The 18033-nt window shown below is 42.8% G+C and overlaps 1 protein-coding gene across 1 annotated transcript in view; it reads left to right on the top strand.

Moving 5' to 3' along the window:
- The window catches only part of LOC137341633 (mitogen-activated protein kinase 12-like), a 69067-nt gene that overhangs the window by 35329 nt on the left and 15705 nt on the right, over window positions 1-18033 (top strand). Inside the window, exons 5-8 of the mRNA XM_068004933.1 lie at window positions 5305-5334; window positions 6876-6923; window positions 10641-10755; window positions 13872-13943. Coding sequence (XP_067861034.1) covers window positions 5305-5334; window positions 6876-6923; window positions 10641-10755; window positions 13872-13943 — 265 coding nt within the window. The remainder of the gene's footprint in view (window positions 1-5304; window positions 5335-6875; window positions 6924-10640; window positions 10756-13871; window positions 13944-18033) is intronic.

The following is an 18033-nucleotide window of genomic DNA, read 5'->3' as shown; positions in this document are numbered from 1 at the left end:
TGAACCGCTGTAGTGGTTTGATACAACTGAATGATTTGCTAGGCCACTTCTGAGGGCAGTTAAGAGTCAACCACATTGGTGTCAGACTGGAGTCACATATAGGCACGGCAGGTTTCCTTTCCAAAAGGACATTAGTGAATCAGTTGGGTTTTTATGACAATTCATGGTTACTTCTCTGATACCAGTTTATTATTTCCATATTTTTGTTTAAACTGAATTCAAATTCTCAAATTGCCCTGGTGGGATTTGAACTCTTTCTGGACTCATCCAGACCCTTGGATTACTGGTCCAGTAATATAAGCACTGCACTACCATACCCAATCATTATTGATGTGTACTTAGAGTCATAGAAAATGGGAGCAAGTGTAGGCCATTCGGCCCTTCGGGCCTGCTCAGCCATTCAAAATGATCATGGCTGATCGTCGAACTCAGTACCCCATTCCCGCATTTTCCCCCATATCCCTTGATCCCTTTCGCATTAAGAAATATATCTCTCTCCTTCTTGAATATATTTAATGACGGCCTCCACTGCCTTCTGTGGTAGAGAATTCCACAGGTTCACCACCCTCTGAGTTAAGAAATTTCTCCTCATCTCGGTTCTAAATGGCATACCCCGTTTCATGAGACTGTGACCCCTGGTTCGAGACTCCCCAGCCATTGGGAACATCCTCCCTGCATCTAGTCTGTCTAGTCCTGATAGAATTTTATATGTTTCGATGAGATCACGTCTCATTCTTCTAAACTCTCGTGAATATAGGCCTAGTCAACCCAATCTCTCCTCATAAGTCAGTCCTGCTATCCCAGGATTCAGTCTGGTAAACCTTCATTGCACTCCCTTCCATGGCAAGGACATCCTTCCTCAGATAAGGACACAAAAACTGCACACAATACTCCAGATGTGGTCTCACTAAGGCCCTGTACAACTGCAGTAAGACATCCCTGTTCCTGTACTCAAATCCTCTTGCAATGAAGACCAACATACCATTCGCCTTCCTAACTGCTTGCTGCACCTGAATGCTCGCTTTCAGCGACTGGTGTACAAGGACACCCAGGTCTTGTTGCACCTCCCCTTTTCCCAATCTATCACCATTCAGATAATAATCTGCTTTTCTGTTTTTACAACCAAAGTGGATAACCACACATTTATCAACGTTATACTGCATCTGCCATGTTCTTGCCCACTCACCCAACTTGTCTAAATCACATTGGAGCCTCTTTGCATCCTCCTCACAGCTCACATTCCACCCCAGCTTTGTGTCGTCTGCAAACTTGGAAATGTTACATTTAGTTCCCTCATCCAAATCATTGATATATATTGTGAATAGCTGGGGCCCAAGCACTGATCCCTGCGGTACCTCACTAGTCACTGCCTGCCACCCGGAAAAAGACCCGTTTATTCCTACTCTCTGTTTGGGAGAATGTCAACCAATTCTCAATCCGTGCCAGTATATTCCCCCCCAATCCCATGTGCTTTAATTTTGCACACTAACCTCTTGTGTGGGACTTATCAAAAGCCTTCTGAAAATCCAAGTACACCACATCCACTGGTTCACCCCTATCTATTCTACTAGTTACCTCCTCAAAAAACTCCAGTAGATTTGTTAAGCATGATTTCCCTTTCATAAACCCAAGGTGACTTTGTCCAATCCCGTTAATGCCTTCTAAGTGTTCTGTTATCACATCTTTTATAATGGACTCTAGCATTTTCCCCACTACTGATGTTAGGCTAACTGGTCTGTAATTCCCTGTTTTCTCTCCCTCCTTTTTTAAATAGTGGGGTTACATTTGTCACCCTCCAATCTATAGGAACTGTTCCAGAGTCTGTAGAATTCTGGAAGATGACCACCAATGCATCCACTATTTCCAGGGCCACTTCCTTTAGTAATCTGGGATGTAGATTATCAGGCCTTGGGGATTTGTCAGCCTTTAGCCCCATTAATTTCCCTAGCACTTTTTTTTTACTAATACTGATTTCCTTCAGTTCCTCCCTGTCACTAAACCCTTGGTTCCCTAACATTTCCGGGAGGTTATTTGTGTCCTCCTTTGTGAAGACAGAACCAAAGTATGTGTTTAATTGTTCTGCCATTTCTTTGTTCCCCATTATAATTTCCCCCATTTCTGACTGTAAGGGACCTACATTTGTCTTCACTAATGTTTTTCTCTTGACATATTTATAGAAGCTTTTACAGTCAGTTTTTATGTTCCCTGCTAGTTTACTGTCATACTCTATTTTCCCCTCTTAATCATACTCTTTGCTGAATTCTGAACTGCTCCCAATCCTCAGGCTTACCGCTTTTTCTGGCAATTTTATATATCTCCTCTTTGGATCTAATACTATCCCTAATTTCTTTTGTAAGCCACGGTTGAGCCACCTTTCCTGTTTTATTTTTGCACCAGACAGGAATGAATAATTGTTGTAATTCCTGCACACGTTCTTTAAATATTAGCCATTGCCTATCCACCGTCATCCCTTTTAGTAAAGTTCCCCAATCTATCCTAGCCAACTCACACCTCATACTTTTGTAATTTCCTTTATTTAGATTCAGGACCCTAGTTTCGGATTCAACTACTTCACTCTCCATCTTAATGAGGAATTCTATCATGTTATGGTCATATATGCGTGTGATATATCAAGCAATAATTCCCTGTAGCAGACATGTCCTTTGTAGTCTTGTGAAATGAAGGATGGCACCCAACAGAGTTTGAAGCTTTGAACAATAGCAATTTTTTGCAGTTTCAGTGACAATGAATAAGAAGTTATGTGATTTAGTGCTTTGCCAACAACAACAACTTTAATGTATATTGAGCCTTTAATGTAGAAAATATCTAATGGTGCTTCCCAGAGGAGAAACAGCTGGCTAGCGTCAGTAGAAGAATTGAGCGATGAGCGAAAACATGGTCAAAAATATAGGTTTTGAGGAAGCTTATGGAACACAAATGTACCATGGCTGTAATGTGCTTCAAGAAGTGAGTCTGCACCCACACAAGGGAAATTTGCATGTGCAACTCACTTATAAAATAGCACAATGGTTACACTGAACCTTGCTGCGAATTTGACTTGAGGTTAAGTAGGCGTCAAATTTTCATCCTGTTCTTTCATTTACTGTTTCACAGAAATTTGTTTAGCTAATGCAATAGTGTTTTCACAAAGTTTTTTTTAAAAAGACTGCTAGGTTCAATAAAGAACCTGACTTCCAGTTAGTGTAATGTGTTAATTTCATTAAGGAAATAACTTAAATTTATATTTGCTGGATATTAATGTGGTCTGAGATGTCTGAAATTCTAACCACAAATTTCTCAGACTCTGTTTTATGTATTTTAATTGTAAACAATTTTACAACACCAAGTTATAGTCCAGCAATTTTATTTTAAATTCACAAGCTTTCGGAGGCTTCCTCCTTCGTCAGGTGAACGATGTGAAAATGAAATCCTCGAAATGAAATCGCATTTATAATTCACAGAACAATGCTTGGTGAGTACAGACAGTTTTTTCAACTGCCCGTTGCCAAGGCAATCAGTGTGCAGACAGATTGCCTTGGCAACGGGCAGTTGAAAAAACTGTCTGTACTCACCAAGCATTGTTCTGTGAATTATAAATGCGATTTCATTTCGAGGATTTCATTTTCACATCGTTCACCTGACGAAGGAGGAAGCCTCCGAAAGCTTGTGAATTTAAAATAAAATTGCTGGACTATAACTTGGTGTTGTAAAATTGTTTACAATTGTCAACCCCAGTCCATCACCGGCATCTCCACATTATGTATTTTAAAGCAGTACCACATGTTGTATTAGTAGGCAAATTCTGTGAAAATAAATGGGTAACACATACAAAGTTTGCAGCCTACAACATTAGGAATCTTTAATAAGCTAGTATGTTAATCCTTTACCACTATAATGTTTTAGAAATTTTAAACACAGAAAAAAATGTGATGCACTGAAGTTTTAAAATTCCCCCGGCTCCTGGATTGTCAGCCAAGCAGAAGAGACACTCGTATTTGTCTGGACTGGATTTGTGCTCTGGTTCCAGTGCGGAAGACTCCAACTGGTCTGCTAAGTTCTTTTTTTAAATTCCCCTATTGTCTTTAAAGGCCAGATTTGTCACTTTTAAATCCATGAGGACTGCTGAAATGATTTTTCATCATATCAAAAATTAATAGAACACTTCTGTGATTCTATCAATTGGGACTAGCTTAGTGGTATAAACTGGGCGACATGGACATATTGGGCCGAAGGGCCTGTTTCCATGTTGTAAACTTCTATGATTCTATGATTCTATTATAATTTTCTCAAGTGGCTGCTACAAAGAATTACACTTGTATTATAATGTTCAACATTTCACCCGTGAACTAGCAGCAGATCCAGGGAAACATTTGCCTCCGTGGGCCTGCTGGTTTTATAACTTTTCACCTCAAACATTGTGATGATGCAGAACGATGAGAATTTTTTTTTACACAGTGAGTTGTTATGATCTGGGATGCACTGCCTGAAAGGGTGTTGGAAGCAGATTCAACAGTAACTTTCAAAAGGGAATTGGATATATATACTTGAAAAGGAAAAATTTGCAGAGCCATGGGGAAAGAGCAGGGGAATGGGACTAATTGGATAGCCCTTTCAAAGAGCCGGCACAGGCACGATGGGCCAAATCGCCTCCGTCTGTGTTGTACGATTCTATATTGGATGAGAGCCAGAGGCACATCTGTGGGGTGAGCAGAGATTCTGCTGCACCTTAAATCAAATCCCAGTGGCCTACCCTGGAATTCATAGGCCTGTACGTTCTGATATAGTAGTAATTTATCCCTCACCACCAACATTATGGCTGCCAAATTTTGCTGTGTGGATCTACATCACTGTGGCTGTAAACTGTTATCAAAAATAATACACTTCCTTCCACTGAGTTGAAATATTCTTTTAATTTTACGTTGAAATAAAAGACTGTCTAAATGTAATCCATCAATTTATAGCACAAATTCTTAGGACATAACACAAGTTCTAATTGCTTCCCAAAAAATACCAATAATCCATCTATGCACTCCAGCAAATTCTACAAACTTGAGTCTTATTTTTCTTTTCAATATACGTATTATTATACTGAGCAATGAAGATACATTTTGTTAGCTACGTTAACATTCAGGTTAACGTGTATCCGCAAAATATGTAAATAAAAAAATGCAGTAAGGTACCCAGAGATATGTTTTCTAAATTCTTATGGTGAAGTATTTATAGTAGAAAGAATCTCTAACTTGGGCCAAATAGATGTGCCTTTTTTTAAAAATTAAATTTAAAGCATTTTTTTCTTTTTAACAGTACATCCACTCTGCAGGGATCATCCACAGGGTAAGCCATCCTCTATAAAATTTTATATTCAAGAAACAACACCATAAAATATTGATTGGTTTCATTTCATTGTAATTTTATTATCACTGAGCATTGCAGCAAGTTGCGAAAGGTATCTGGGCATAATGTTTTGGAAGTACACATACTCGACCCAACACTCCATTCAGGTGGAGTTGCGAAGCTAAGAAAAATGTTGTCTCGTGCCTTACAACATTTTAGCAGCATCTATTCATGATTTTAAATAAAGCTGAATGCTCAATCCAGCAAAATAAATATATCTTCCTCCCAATGGCGCAGTGGGGGGCATTGAATCATGCAGAGCAGAAATGTCCCAGATTTGAACTCTGGTATTCACCGAGTTAACTAACCCCAACGCCAAAGGGATTAGAATTTCCACCTTCTGCAAGAAAAAATACCATCCTAAAATGGGAATGAGGTATGAGAGGGGGGTATCATTTGCTCCCTGCCAAAAACCAGAAAAGTTTGTACTTTTTCTCTTTCAGACACAAAAATGATTTTTTTTTTGGACTGCCTCCTATATGGTTGAATCTGGTGGGCATTACTTTTTAGTGGGAATTCAAAAAGGGCATTGAGGCCTAGAAATTCGAACATGTCCGAAAACGGATGGACAGGGGATGGGGAACCTGTTCACGTGGTCCCAGGAAGCACGTTATATTCGTGCTGAGACCTCTTTAAAATGATTCAGGTGTGCAACCAGCACTACCTGCACTATTTATTGGCTACATGTCTGTTTGTGGGGGGGGGTGCTGGAAATTGGGCATCTCTGACGCCACTTCAACGCAGCCAGCATCTCTTAAAAAAGAGGTGCACTTTGACAGCAGGGAAACTTTGTATGGCAGAAAATGGCTGGAAGTGGTTCAGACAGCGAACCCAGGTTCATTGATGCTGTGTTGGTGACCCCGTTAATGCCACGAGTTGCTGGGTGAGTTTATCGCGTGGTGAGTCAGGCGCTGGGGCAGCCTAATATCACATGTGGGTCCTACAACATGCGTAGAACCCTAATTCGAAGCTTTATATTGTAGCTCATTGCTTTGTTAGAATACAGTGGTAGACTTTTCTTGATGGTTGAGTTGGAGGGGATCACAATTCAGCCCTGTTTGTTTTGAAGGAAATGTGTTATTTAAAACTTAGTTATTGTAAGTGAAACATGTTTTGTTTTAATTTGGAGCTTCTCCAATGACCGAGAAAGGTCTGCACAGGCCAGGGATTGGGAGATCCCATCACTAGCCTGTATGGATGGACTGAAAGACCACTCGTGGCCAGAAAAGTTGACATCTGCCAACAGCAGTTTTTGTATTTGTTACTGGCGGTGCTACTGCTTCTAGAGATGCCAAGGAAAACCACCTTTTGAGGTGTCTCCAGAGCCAACAGTGCCACCTCATTAACTTTACAGCACTGTTGCTGAAGTCAGGGCTACTGTAGATGGCATCACTGACATAAAAAGGGTCATCAGAACTCTTTACCAACAAAGATCTGTTTGCCTTATCTAACTTGAGTGTTAATGGTTGATCTGTTGTCAGGATCTTAAACCTGGGAATCTGGCCGTCAATGAGGACTGTGAGTTAAAGGTAAGCTTGATATTTGGGTTGCAACTCAACACATTGATGTTAAAAGCTGGCAAATCATAGACCACAACATTTTCACTGTCATTTTTGCATGCCTATTCAAAGTGCTAAAAATCATAACATGTTGTGACATCTATGATACGTATGCAGCATTTTAGTTTGTCCAAAAGACTTAGGCCCAGATTTTCCTCTGAGCAGCGAACAAACGGTACCCACCGATGGTTAGACTTGCACTTGCCCATAAACTTTACTTGTTTTTTTTTCACGGCGAGATCCTCTCATCTGGCACTGAATCCAGCGCGACGCCCTCTACAGGGCATCTGGGGCCTGTGTGAACGGGGCAAGCAACTGCCTGTCCTCTTAAAAAATCAGATTAAAGTGTCTGATGAGCAGCGAAGAGTCAGAACCAGGAAGTGCAAGTTCGAATAGTGAATTCGATGTCAGATCAGTTACAGAAAGTGAAATAAAGAGGGGGTAAGAAATATTGAATTGAGAGACAGAAAAAAAAAGTAAAATAATAAAAATGTAAAAAAGTTTTTTTTTAAATGCACAACAATTAAAATCTGAAGGAATGAGACTCCACATTTTGTAAAAGTTAATTTTCGGTGCCAGAGTAAGGTTGTTTGGCAGTCATTAAGACTTACCACGCCGTTAAAAGTGGGCTTAGACTTAAATGACAATGACTTGATGTACCTTTTGTTGGCGAGATTAGTTCACATCCACCAGGTCAGTGCAGGAACTTCACGTCGTTCCATTCATATAGATGGAGCGCCAGCCGGCGAAACGTCGTTCTCGCGGAGTTAACAGAGGAGGGTCGCGTCTGGTAGAGCAACTTCGGATTTCCACGTTTAACTTCGAATGTGCGGTCACTGGGAGTTGTACCAGATGTTCCGAAATAACAGTGAGCCCTTTTAGCCTCAACGTTATTTTCACAGGAAAATCTGGTCCTTAGTATTTAACACCTTTTCTGGTTTTAGGAACAAAAGAAGATGTGGCGGTGTTACTCGTTCTTAGGGAAAGGAAAGGAAATTAAGCTTCCATGTACATGCCCCTGTTTTTCTTTCCGATCTGGTGTGACTTTGAGAACCTTTTGTTGACTGATTATGTTTCAGTGCTGTTACTGTTACTTTAAATCACAATTCTGCCCCTCTGAGTAAAGAACTAAGGATACAGGACAAGGTTTTATTTACAGCACTGTGGGGGAAGGCCACTATCCACTTAGGGAGCACATTTTATTTTTTCTTATTTCATCCACTGCCTTTCTAGGGGCATTCAGTCATGCTCTATATAATTCCATAGGTGCCAATAAACTTGAAGTACTTCACCCATGTGACTTATCTTACGGTTAGTGTCACACGGCTATTTGACCATGGAAGGGGGCAGGTATCGTTAGCAAAACTCAATGTTTTCCTCACTCAAAATGTTTACACCCATGTATTTTCCAGCCAGAGTCACTAGATAACCAACAGGAGCGAGAACCCAGGATGATTTTTCTACTCCCTCACCCAGGATCACTAATTGTAGTGTCCCTACTGCAGCCCTGGCTAAGATCAGCTAACGGGGCAGTGCATTTACCCATTGAGCCACCAAGGGTTCAATGGGGACAAATGGATAGGCTGGGGTTGTTGGATAGGCTGGGGTTGTTTTCTTTGGAACAAAGGAGGCTGAGAGGAGATTTAATTGAGGTGTATAAAATTATGACAGGACTAGATAGAGTGGATAGGGAGGATCTATTTCCCTTAGCAGAGGGCTCAGTGACCAGGAGGCATAGCTTTAAAGTAATTGGTAGAAGGATTAGAGGGGAGCTGAGGAGAATTCTTTTCCTACAAGGCTACGGACCAAGTGCTGGAAAATGGGACACGATGGGCCAAATGGCCGCCTTCTGTGCCATAACTATCTATGATTCTATCAAATGTCTTAAACACACAAGTGATTTTTCTCTTTCTCCCTCATCCCATGTGTTGATAGCTATTCCTATTTGCAAAGAATAAAAGGAAAAGCATGCCTCATTTGGTAATCTCAAATTATTTTTGAATATATATTTGTGCTTTTGAAAAAAAGTACATCGTGTGTTCAGCTCTCAGTATACTGAGAGTAATGCATTCTAATCTCTGGTCAAAAAAGATTTGCCCCACGTTTTAGTCTAGCTCCCAAGGAGTACAGTTTAATCCTCATTAAAATGTACTACCTTGGGAGCTAGACTAAAATGATAGGGGGGACTTTAACTTCCAGGCAGATACCTGCAGCGGGAAGCCCTCAGTCCATTTTGGGGGCCGGGTTTTATTAACATACATCTGGCGAACTACATGCCCCAAACAGGCGTCCTCCTGCAGCTCACCAGCTCTGGGCCATCGCAATATAGGCCGACCCAGCTGGTGAAAAGATAGGTCCGGGGGGGGGGTTGCGGTTGTGTGGGGAGGGGGAGCCCAGGGTGGCAATAGCCCACGTTATTTTTGTGGAGCCCAGAGAGCATTCCTGCTCCTTCTGGCCCCACAGAAATAATTTTAACACCTTTCTGGGCCTGCCAGGTTTTACTGAGCGGAGCGTCCACAGTGCATACTCCATCCAATAGGCCATTAAAACTGCATTGGACTCCCATGTGTATCCCAGGACCCCAACTTGCTTGGATCCACAAGGGTCCTGCCTGGTTCAGGTGGGTGCCTCGGAGGCAATATGGTGGCTAGCAGTAAGTCCACCACTGGGATTTTAACTCTGCTACTACCAGGTGGAAAGAGTTAAAATTGCCCCTGATGTTACAATGAGAGCTCATTATTTTATGCTGTCATTATTGTTCTGCATGAGTGCTGATGATTCAATTAATTTTTTGAATACAGCGCTAGTTATCTGTTGCTTCCCATCCCCACCCAAATACTGAAAGCTTAATGTTGTTACTGCTGTGCAGCTGCTGCCTTTTCTGTTTAATGAGTTTAAACAGTACTGTTGCTGCAAAGTGCTCCAGGTGTGTATGTCTATATAAAAAAAATCACACTCATTGGGGGTGAATTATTAACAAGCATGTTAACATATTCACATGAGACTCTTTTGTCTCCTTTATCAAAGAAGCTAACCCATTTATTTCAAATGGATTAATACCTGCATTAAATAAGACAAAAAATTAATACAAACACGTCATCAATACCACAGAGCACAATTTCAGCGGCTCTTTTCCCACTCGGTATGCATTTGCTTATGTGTTCTCTGAATCAGTTCTTATCATACATAGTTTTGTTCCCTTAGCTTTTACTCTATCCATATTCTTATCACACCATCTCTTGTTTAATCTCGCCTGTAAACACAAAATTCTGTGAAACTTGATTTACGGTGCATTCACACTTCAAGTTTAGCGTCAGTACAAAAAGTGGTTCCAGCTTCACATCAATATCAAGCTTGTGGAACGCAAGGCAGGCTTAAAGGTTCATACTAACTTCAAAGCAAAGCAGAATGGAACAACCTCTTCCAGGAAGTCTCTCCTCTTTGCTCCGGTATCAGGAGAAGCTCTAACTCTGGATTCAGGCTACATTTACACTGTCACTACAGTGTCAGAACGAAGTGAAAATGCTGTACACCAACGCTATAGTTATTGTGTCAGTGAACTGTTAATGGACCCTAGGGTTTAAGCTTATGCCACAATTGTAAACAAGATCATTGTATGTAAGTACAATAACAAAGGGACTGTGTATGACTTGTGATATTTTTAAAGCTCTTCACTTTGCATTATAGATTCTGGATTTTGGGTTGGCAAGACATGCAGATCAGGAAATGACTGGTTATGTAGTTACCAGATGGTACCGAGCCCCAGAGGTTATACTTAACTGGATGCATTATACTCAGACAGGTAATCTTATACCCTCTACAGTATATTTAACAGAGATGAGAAATCACTACTTTCCTTTATTTCAGCACCACAGACATAAAACAATTCTCTGGTTTCTTTTACAGTTGTACTCGTATTCAACTTGTGCATGAAACCGAGAGGTCATAGATTAGCCTGAAATGTGTATCAGTAATGCTCAGTGTTTCACACAACAGTGTTTAGATTCTGAATTTTGTTGGCCATTATCAGAATCTCTCATATTTTTGAATAAAATGCCATAAGCAACAAGTGACTTGCATTTTCTGTTTGCAGTATCGGCAGCCCTCCCTTAAGTATTGTACAAAAAAGCAGGCTTTAAAGAGAGCACATTAGACAGGAGGAAGGGGGAGGGGGGCGCATAAATCGAGGAAGCCGTCAGCAGGGAGCCAGTGCCATTTTCGTGGCTGGCACTAGCTTAAAGGCAATTGGCAAGCTGCCAGCACTAATCATGCTCTCTGCAGGCAGCTCGCCGACTGGGAGGGCAGAAAATCCAGCAGGATGGTCGCTACTTAAAGGCAGCACCTTAAAAGGGGAGGAGGGGGTGTACTTTTCGATGGTGGATAACGGACATTGTTATTTTGGAGCGACATGCAGCAATACTTCAACCAGGACCCCCAGATTCTATGACTCAGGGTGGAGGTGTCCGTAGGCCAAGTCAGCAGTTGGAAGAAGGTCTCTTTCCCCTTCTGATGGGTGACAGATGCCCAGACACATTTCTCAGCAGCAATGGAGAGAGGTGGCACAACGTGTAAATGCCACAAGATCTGACTACAGTGCAGGCAAAAATGTGATGAACTCACCAGGATTGCTAAAGGTAAGACTGCCCTTCACATCTTTCTTACTCTCTGCACAGCCCTGCACCACCCTAATTTAACCCCAGAACTATCAATCCTTCTATTCCCTGCTTCCCATACCTCTCCTCTAATCAGGATGGGACACTTCACTGTACCTCCTTTTACTTGCGCTAACACCCTCATAACCTGCTACTGCCCTCACAACTACTCCCACCTTTTGGGCACACTTGCTGCTTCTTCCTCTCAGCATGCACACTGCTTCATACATCTTGAAAACCCTTCTTCAGGGCACATGCTAATCCACTTCGATTCTTCTTGCAGGAGAACCTGAAGAGAGAGAGAGTGGAGGAACAGGAGAAAGTCCTGCCTCTAAGAATGGAAGAGGCTGCCATCAACATCACTGGCAGAGAGGGCACGCAGCATCTGAGACGGCCAGGCTGCAGGCCAGGCATAACAGGATGTTTGGGCATCTTCCCTTCCTTTTTTCTTTCTACTTAATTCTCACTCATACACTCAGCATGACAATCTGCCACTCATCTGCTTCTGCTAACCCTTGCCCCTCTCCCTTTCTTCTAGGTCCTTCATACGATTTGGGCCTTGCAGTCACAGACTGAGGGGTAGAACCCTCCCAAGAAGCAATTGCTCTCACATTTTCCAAGCACCAATGCAGAAATCAGCTCCTAGCATAATATGGATAGTGAGTTAGAGGAGGCTGCATTGGTTGATTAGCTGAGCGCAAGTGAGTAGGAGCAAGTGCATGTGGAAAGGACGGCCCAGGAAACAGTTCACCAGAGGGCAAGCTTGCATCTTAGCTCTGTTCATGAGGACAAAGAACTTTATGGACCTAGCCTTGAAAAGAAAGAATTTTTCTGTGCGCCAGAAATTGCTCAATGCATTGGATTGCCTGCCTGGGAGCTTCTGCAACATGTTGGAGAATGGAGGAGTCCACTATGGACTTGTCTGGGGTTCTGGCGCGTGGCATTGACATTCTGCAGTCAACTGTGGAGCATGTGGTCACTTCAGTGTAGGCTGCAGCAAGGCTCTCCCTGCAGGAGTCTGTGGCATAGTGATAGCATCTGTCAGGGAAGCTCATACTGGGGCCGTGCAGGCTCTGGGCTCGACCATCTCCTCCATCTTGAACAAGCTGGGAGACCAAATGAATAAGGGCTTCATTCTGATCATAGATGTGCTACAGTCGGCCCTTCCGAAGTTCAGTGGCAGTTCTGAGCTGCAGCCTGGTGGCAGAGCCAGCCCTGCAATTGGAAAGGAACATGTTGCCATCTCTCAGGATGGCAGCACTTCTGAGCCCTACAATCTCTTGAACTGATACCCATCCTGCGTCTCTGCAGCTGTCAAGTTGCTGCAATTTGCAGTCAGACCTGCTCAGGCCTGAGCTCCCAGGGGTCGCTGACCCCCTGACTCCGCTATAGCAGCTTTCCACTTCAAATTGTGCAGCCAGTGGAGAAGCACACTAGAGTAGGTAAGAGATCACTTAAGACAGGACACTAGGGGCTTGAGGAATAATTAATATTTAGGCAAGCCAGTAAATGTATAATTCTTTTGTAGCAAAGAATGTTCCTGTAGTAGCTGGTGACCCTGCAGTGTTAGTTCTCATGATTGTCAATGTTGGTCTTTAGGTAGGGTGGGAAGGACTGGGAGACATGTTGGGCAGGACTGTTAATGCAAGGGAGCAGGGATTTTTCAGCTGAAACACTGGTTGCACGTCGGACCACTCCCTCTTACTCTCGCCTCCCTCAACCTCTCATGTTGAAGGTCCTCGTCCTGGTGACTCCATCTGTTGCAGAACAAAGTTATGCAGCACACAGCAAACCACTGTCACCTGAGACACTTTTTGTGGGCTGTTTTGGAGCAAGCCACCAGACCTGTCCAGGCATTGGAATTGTTGCTTGAGGTCTGAGCGGTCTGCTTGATGAGGACTCTAGTTGACCCATGGGTCTGATTGTCATGCAGTTTGGGTGCGGAACATGGTTCCAGAGAGGAGTTATGAGCCAAGTGTACAGGGATAGCCCTTGTCTCCGAGCAGCCAACCTCTCACTCTCTGTGCATGCGCAAAGCGTGGGAGAGGATGGAGGATTGGCACATTAAAACGTCATGGCAGCTGCTCAGAAAGTGGGCACTGACCTGCGTATTGAGGCCCTATGTATGTATTAAATCCTAAATCATAAAGCTAATCTTTACATTTTGCCAGGAAAAGTTATGTTTCCATTATTGCAAACTATTGATTATATGAAAGCAAGTTCACCTAATTATTGTAATGACCTTATATAATTTATATATTTGCAGTTGATATTTGGTCTGTTGGCTGCATCATGGCGGAGATGATTACAACCCGGCCTCTTTTTAAAGGCAACGATCGTATCCTTTGTAACTATGACAGACACTTTCCCTGTTAATTACTAATGGATGGCTAAATGTATCTCAGGAAATAGCTGCAACTTTTAGATAATTCATGAAAAACTTTTCACACTTGAGTAATGTAACTAAAAAATTAGAGTTCAGAGTCCTATGGCAGCCTACTGCTTACAATGGGTGGCTAAGTAGTATATTATCTTCAGCACTGAGAAAATCAAGTCCATAAGTGGCCCGCAACGTTGCCTACCTCTATCGCGTAAGAATTGCAAACTTTTTAAGTTTTAAACATTTGCCTTGATATCCGACTCCACCCTCCATCAGTATCGGAGAGGTGTGACTAGTCTGTCATTCCTTTAAACACTATTAGGGTGAATTTTAATGAGAGTTCTCCTGCTTGTTTGCCATAACTTCCACGGAAGAGCCGTGGAAACCCCAGGAAAATGGTGTTAATATTTCCGCTACTCCTCTGCTGAAATTAGGGCAGATGAGTGTGAGAACCCCTGTCGGAATTCACCCCCTACGGATGGAGCAGCAAAATCAAAACACATTTGAGCCAGACTCCACATTTGTGGCAGGAACTGAGAAACTGCTGCAGCTGCACCTCAATATTCTGTATCATTCCAAAAAGAGTGCACAATATGCCAGTGACAAAACTTTGCACAGTGGTTCGACTGCCTGTGCTTCCCTCTTCCATAGAGTGGCATCCAGAGTCAGATTAAGAATTCTTGGGGCCCTGGGCGCCAAGAACATTCGGGGGCCCCCACGTCCACCCTCCCAAGTGTGTGTAACAAAATGTGAAAAAATACAAACACACAAATAACATGAAAATGGCAGTTGTTGGACTAATCCATAATCACACATATGTATATAAACATTTGCCTTGGTATCCGATGTCACCCTCCATCAGTATCGGGGAGGTGTGACTAATCTGTCATTCCTGTGCGCCTCAAATATTTGTAAATTTGAGGTGCACAGGAGCCTGACATCAATCCCTTAGCAACTGGGGAAGGGGGTTCAAGGGTCACCTGGATATAGTTCTGGAGAAAAGATCATGATGAAAGGATGGGATTCAGTTGACCAAAATGTCAGAATAAGCTGTACCCTTTGTTGAAAGTTAAAATTCTAAATTGGGGAAAGGCCAATTTTGATGGTATTAGACTGGAACTTTCAGAAGTTGATTGGGAGAGTCTGTTGGCAGGCAAAGGGACGTCTGGTAAGTGGGAGGCTTTCAAAAGTGTGTTAACCAGGGTTCAGGGTAAGCACATTCCTTATAAAGTGAAGGGCAAGGCTGGTAGAAGTAGGGAACCTTGGATGACTCGGGAGATTGAGGCCCTAGTCAAAAAGAAGAAGGAGGCATATGACATGCATAGGCAGCTGGGATCAAGTGGATCCCTTGAAGAGTATAGAGATTGCCGGAGTAGAGTTAAGAGAGAAATCAGGAGGGCAAAAAGGGGACATGAGATTGCTTTGGCAGATAAGGCAAAGGAGAATCCAAAGAGCTTCTACAAATACATAAAGGGCAAAAGAGTAACTAGGGAGAGAGTAGGGCCTCTTAAGGATCAACAAGGTCATCTATGTGCGGAACCACAAGAGATGGGTGAGATCCTGAATGAATATTTCACATCGGTATTTACGGTTGAGAAAGGCATGGATGTTAGGGAACTTGGGGAAATAAATAGTGATGTCTTGAGGAGTGTACATATTACAGAGAGGGAGGTGCTGGAAGTCTTAACGCGCATCAAGGTAGATAAATCTCCGGGACCTGATGAAATGTATCCCAGGACGTTATGGGAGGTTAGGGAGGAAATTGCGGGTCCCCTAGCAGAGATATTTGAATCATCCACCGCTACAGGTGAGGTGCCTGAAGATTGGAGGGTAGCAAATGTTGTGCCTTTGTTTAAGAAGGGCGGCAGGGAAAAGCCTGGGAACTACAGACCGGTGAGCCTGACATCTGTAGTGGGTAAGTTGTTAGAGGGTATTCTGAGGGACAGGATCTACAGGCATTTGGAGAGGCAGGGACTGATTAGGAACAGTCAGCATGGTTTTGTGAGAGGAAAATCATGTCTCACGAATTTGATTGAGTTTTTTGAAGGGGTAACCAAGAAGATAGATGAGGGCTGTGCAGTGGACGTGGTCTACATGGACTTCAACAAAGCCTTTGACAAGGTACCGCATGGTAGGTTGTTGCATAAGGTTAAATCTCATGGGATCCAAGGTGAGGTAGCCAATTGGATACAAAATTGGCTTGACGACAGAAGACAGAGGGTGGTTGTAGAGGGTTGTTTTTCAAACTGGATGCCTGTGTCCAGCGGTGTGCCTCAGGGATCGGTGCTGGGTCCACTGTTATTTGTTATTTATATTAATGATTTGGATGAGAATTTAGGAGGCATGGTTAGTAAGTTTGCAGATGACACCAAGATTGGTGGCATTGTGGACAGTGAAGAAGGTTATCTAGGATTGCAACGGGATCTTGATAAATTGGGCCAGTGGGCCGATGAATGGCAGATGGAGTTTAATTTAGATAAATGTGAGGTGATGCATTTTGGTAGATCGAATCGGGCCAGGACCTACTCCGTTAATGGTAGGGCGTTGGGGAGAGTTATAGAACAAAGAGATCTAGGAGTACAGGTTCATAGCTCCTTGAAAGTGGAGTCACAGGTGGATAGGGTGGTGAAGAAGGCATTCGGCATGCTTGGTTTCATTGGTCAGAACATTGAATGCAGGAGTTGGGATGTCTTGTTGAAGTTGTACAGGGCATTGGTGAGGCCACACTTGGAGTACTGTGTACAGTTCTGGTCACCCTATTATAGAAAGGATATTATTAAACTAGAAAGAGTGCAGAAAAGATTTACTAGGATGCTACCGGGACTTGATGGTTTGACTTATAGGGAGAGGTTAGACAGACTGAGACTTTTTTCCCTGGAGAGTAGGAGGTTAAGGGGTGATCTTATAGAAGTCTATAAAATAATGAGGGGCATAGATAAGGTAGATAGTCAAAATCTTTTCCCAAAGGTAGGGGAGTCTATAACGAGGGGGCATAGATTTAAGGTGAGAGGGGAGAGATACAAAAGGGTCCAGAGGGGCAATTTTTTCACTCAAAGGGTGGTGAGTGTCTGGAACGAGCTGCCAGAGGCAGTAGTAGAGGCGGGTACAATTTTGTCTTTTAAAAAGCATTTGGACAGTTACATGGGTAAGATGGGTATAGAGGGATATGGGCCAAGTGCAGGAAATTGGGACTAGCTTAGTGGTATAAACTGGGCGACATGGACATGTTGGGCCGAAGGGCCTGTTTCCATGTTGTAACTTCTATGATTCTATGATTTTATGATTGACAGTACTTCCCATCCAGAGCATTAAGGGAGAATGTTACCCAGCCTCAATGAGCCTTAGAGAGACTACCTTGTGTATTTAGATTTGATGGTTTGCTAATTTACATTATCCCTTGCCATACAGTTTAATCTGAATATCTACATTCTCCATTTAACCTGTTGCCAGCCAGCACACTTAATTACCATATTTCATTTAAAGTAGGCCAACAGTAAATTGTGTCCTACACCACACTGAGTAAAGTTATGTCCAATTTTACTTCACAACAGAAGTTACTTACCTGCAAAGCAACAGGGAAGGCAGGAGGACAAGGAATAAAAAGAATAAATCCAGATCACTATAGCACAGCAGCAGTTTTCATGAGACTGGGAGCGGGAAGGCCTTGTATCAGAAGCTGCCACACCTCCCACGAGAAGTTCCTTCCTAGGAGGTGCAAACGAAATACAGACTTGATGTGCAAACTCTTATTTATGATTTGCTCCCTGGTTGCTCATTCATAGCAGTGCCCAGGAGATCACTGGGCCCCAGGCATGGGCTACATAGGCCCATGTGTTAATTCGCCCTTGATGGCATCATCGGCAACTCTGTCCTTTGTATGCAGAAGTTTAAATGCAGAGTTAACCATTACTTGCTGATCCAAGATAGGCTTATAGGAACTCAGTTGACATCTCTGTGCAATTCTCCATTCGTTGTGTTCTCAGCAACTACCAATTCTGCACAAGATTTTTCTTTGTTACAGGTTGTCTTTAGGTGGGCCCTATTTTTG

This window comes from Heptranchias perlo, chromosome 24, assembly GCF_035084215.1.
Source record: "Heptranchias perlo isolate sHepPer1 chromosome 24, sHepPer1.hap1, whole genome shotgun sequence".
NCBI lineage: Eukaryota > Metazoa > Chordata > Chondrichthyes > Hexanchiformes > Hexanchidae > Heptranchias > Heptranchias perlo.
Note: the sequence above shows the minus strand (reverse complement) of the source record. Positions and strands in the feature narration are given on the sequence as shown.